The sequence below is a fragment of the Sorghum bicolor genome, chromosome 4 (assembly GCF_000003195.3).
Source record: "Sorghum bicolor cultivar BTx623 chromosome 4, Sorghum_bicolor_NCBIv3, whole genome shotgun sequence".
Classification (NCBI taxonomy): domain Eukaryota; kingdom Viridiplantae; phylum Streptophyta; class Magnoliopsida; order Poales; family Poaceae; genus Sorghum; species Sorghum bicolor.
Window position 1 is genome coordinate 52,405,434 of NC_012873.2, and position 3,276 is coordinate 52,408,709.

The window sequence follows — 3,276 nt, forward strand, 5'->3', positions numbered from 1 at the left end:
ACGGCCATCCAAAATCGCCTCCGATCCCCTCCTCCAAAATCCTCCAGCCCTGCCTGCCATGGCTCAGAACGGACCCCACGGCCACCAAGTCGACGCCGCACCACCAACCACTGTCGCCGTCTTCTCCCTAACGAGCGCCGGTCCTAACGGCAACGGTGGTTCCTCGGCGGGCAACATGGAGAACCTGGACGCCAGCGGCATGGGTAAGAAGAACCTTATCCCTGACCTCAACATGGAAGAGCGCGACGACTCCGCGGGCGGCAGCAAAGATAAGCCGCGCTCGGAAGCGAAGGTGGAGGTAGCTGCTGCCGATGCCGATGCCGACGCCGACGCCGACAAGGGTAAGAGCATCGCCGCTGCTGGCGACGACGACGGCGAGCCCAACGTCAACATCGCCTTGGAGCGGGAGAGGCGCAAGCGGATGAAAGATCTGTTCAGGTCACTACAAGACCTGATGCCCCACGTCCCTCAGAAGGTAATACTAGAACTCTCACATGACGCGCGCGATCAATCCTGCGAAGCCAAGTTCGTATACGTTGGCTAGCTAGGGCTTGGAAGTTGGAACTCGCATAAGCAGGGCAGGCTATAGCTAGGCAGCTAATCACTCGCTAGTCTAGTCTGGTTCTGATTCTGATATCGTACTGTGTGTGATCAGATTCTGATGGATTTACTGTTGATTGTCTCTTCTGACAGACTGACAAGGCGACATTAGTGGGAGAGGCGATCACCTACATCAAGGTCCTCGAGGAGAAGGCGGACATGCTGGGGAAGCAGGCGCTCGCGGCGCGGCAGGCCGCCGCTAGGGGTGAGGCCTCCTCCTCTTCCTCTCTTCTCTCTTTGAGGGCGATGCCACCGACCGCGCAGGGCATGGCGGCCCTGTGCTCTTGGAACGCCCCGCGTGGCTGGGGCGGTGTCCCTGTGCAACCTGCTGCTCCAGCCGTGCCAGCGTCGACGTCGCCGATGAGATGCAAGACGTGGGCGGGGCCAAACATGGTGCTGACCGTGGCCAACGACAACGCCTACATCAGCGTGTGGGCGCCACGGCGCGCAAACACCCTGACCATGGTGATGTCCGTGCTAGACAACCACGGGATCGACGTGATCACCGCGCAAATCTCGTCCGACAGGGTTCGCGCCCTGTTCATGATCTATGCCCATGTAAGTACCATTGTTGCTCCATCAATATCCACCTGGTTTCATAGCATAGCTTGGGGCTTTTGTTGGCCAGACGTATGTAGGAGTAGGATCGTTGCAGCAGCTTATATGCGTTGCGTAGATCTGGTAATTAAGCATGACGATGGGCGATTGGTTGCCATTCTTAGATCGAGGAGAATCCCCTCATCGCGACTGGGGAACTGATCTGACCTAGAAATGAAAGGAATGTCCACCTATTTCTTCGCTATATTTGAATTTGAAAAAGGCTTTTACCGTTAAATTAGGGTTCGCGCGGGCGAGTCTAGAGGCCGACGACAAACGATGACCTTTTGTCGCATTTTATTTAATAGAAAAGGATGATCCAAAAATCGACAGAATTTATATAGGTTTAGGCTTCATTGATTCAGTAACCATAAGGAAATAATACGTTAGAGCTTTATTTTTGTCGTAATCTGTCTGACGGGGAAGAAAGTGGTGGTCCAAACACCGACATAATTTGTATAAGTTGACGCTGCATAGTTCTAGCAACCACAAGGAAGTAGTACGTTATTAGAACTTTTATTTTGTCGCGCTTTAATAGTAAAAAGGTGATCTAGATACCGACCATACTAAATCTAGCTAAGCTAATCGACAAATATTGTTATCTTTTCTATTCAGTCTCATCCTATTTAACTGAAGATATTGGTTTGCCAGCGACTTGTAAAGGTTGTATGGTTATGGGATTCGATCAATAACTATTTGAAAAAATAGTATGTTAGAGGTCCATTTTTTTGGTGGCGTGCATATATATGGAAAACACGATTTATTAGGAATGGACATAACAAAGTACTAAAACAAAGTACTAAAATAGTATGCCACAAATTTTCATACCCTTCACATGCCTGAGTGCACCTATGGATTTGTGCTTTATTGATAGGAATAACTATTATGTGACTTGCTTTATGTTTAAACTCTTTTTGTTGCAAAAATGCTATATATATATATATATATATATATATATATATATATAGCATTTTTTTACATGCGTGTGTAGTTACTCTCATCTATATATCTCTAGATTTAAGGTGTATATGACCGAAAGAGTGATATGTATGTTAAGTATGCATACATACATAGAGTATATGGTTATACTTATTGTATATAATATAGTAGTGGCATTTTAGTAATATATTTAAAATATAATTTTTTTAAAAAAAAATTCGCGTAGTAAGATCTAGAGTATCTTAATATGAGTATATAAACATACTCAAACTGATAAACAAGTATGAATATGTACACAATGTAGTTTATTGAAGATGTGTATATATATATATATATATATATATATATATATATATATATATATATATATATATATATATATATATATATATATACCATTTGAATGGTCACTCAGTAGTATTATGTACTTCGCACACAAAGATGAGTTTGTACTTTGCACTTGATACTTTTTCACTCTAGCAGTAACATGAATGCACAGAAGGCTGAACCCAATCACAAACAAGTGTCATTGTAGACATTGCGCACGGTATATGTACATATTATTAGAATCCAAGCATCAATATCTAACTTGTAGAAGCTTATGTAGCAGCCTCGTTGCCTGACAAAAGCCTAAAATCAACAAGAAAATAAATCTGTTCTTACATGTTAAAGTGGTAACATATTCATTTAACAAACTTGTCTACGTGAGGTAAAACTATATGGCAGCTCAGTAGCATCCGTATCTTTTCTATTGCATAACACAGGTGACTGGAATAGGCGGTGAGAATCGTCGTTCGTCGGAGGAAGTGTACCAGAGGGCTGTGTCGGAGATCGTATACAGGCTCCACAACAACAACAACAACAACAATAACAACAATGGCTAGACCGATTGGAGCCGCCAATCAAAGGCCTCAGGGGCGTCTCAAGCTACGCCACTGCATGCCATCGATCTGCTCAATAGCTTGCAACCTTCAGACTGGAGCGATCTAAAAACCCGAAATAAATAAACTTGTTTGATTAATTTGCACCTGTCATTTGAAGGTTTGAGAACCGTCTCTTTGTGTCTTTGTCAGGTCGGTCGAACTGCGAGTGTCGTGCGTGTTTGTGTCTCGACATTGCTTTACAACGTCTCTTTGTGTT

The 3,276-nt window shown here is 44.3% G+C and overlaps 1 protein-coding gene across 1 annotated transcript; it reads left to right on the forward strand.

Moving 5' to 3' along the window:
* Nucleotides 1–3,276, forward strand: LOC8061041 (transcription factor bHLH95). The gene is made up of 3 exons (XM_002452197.2): nucleotides 1–475; nucleotides 694–1,158; nucleotides 2,901–3,276. The coding sequence occupies exons 1-3, from the start codon at nucleotides 59–61 to the stop codon at nucleotides 3,018–3,020; spliced, it is 1,002 nt and encodes a 333-aa protein (XP_002452242.1). The 5' UTR covers nucleotides 1–58; the 3' UTR covers nucleotides 3,021–3,276.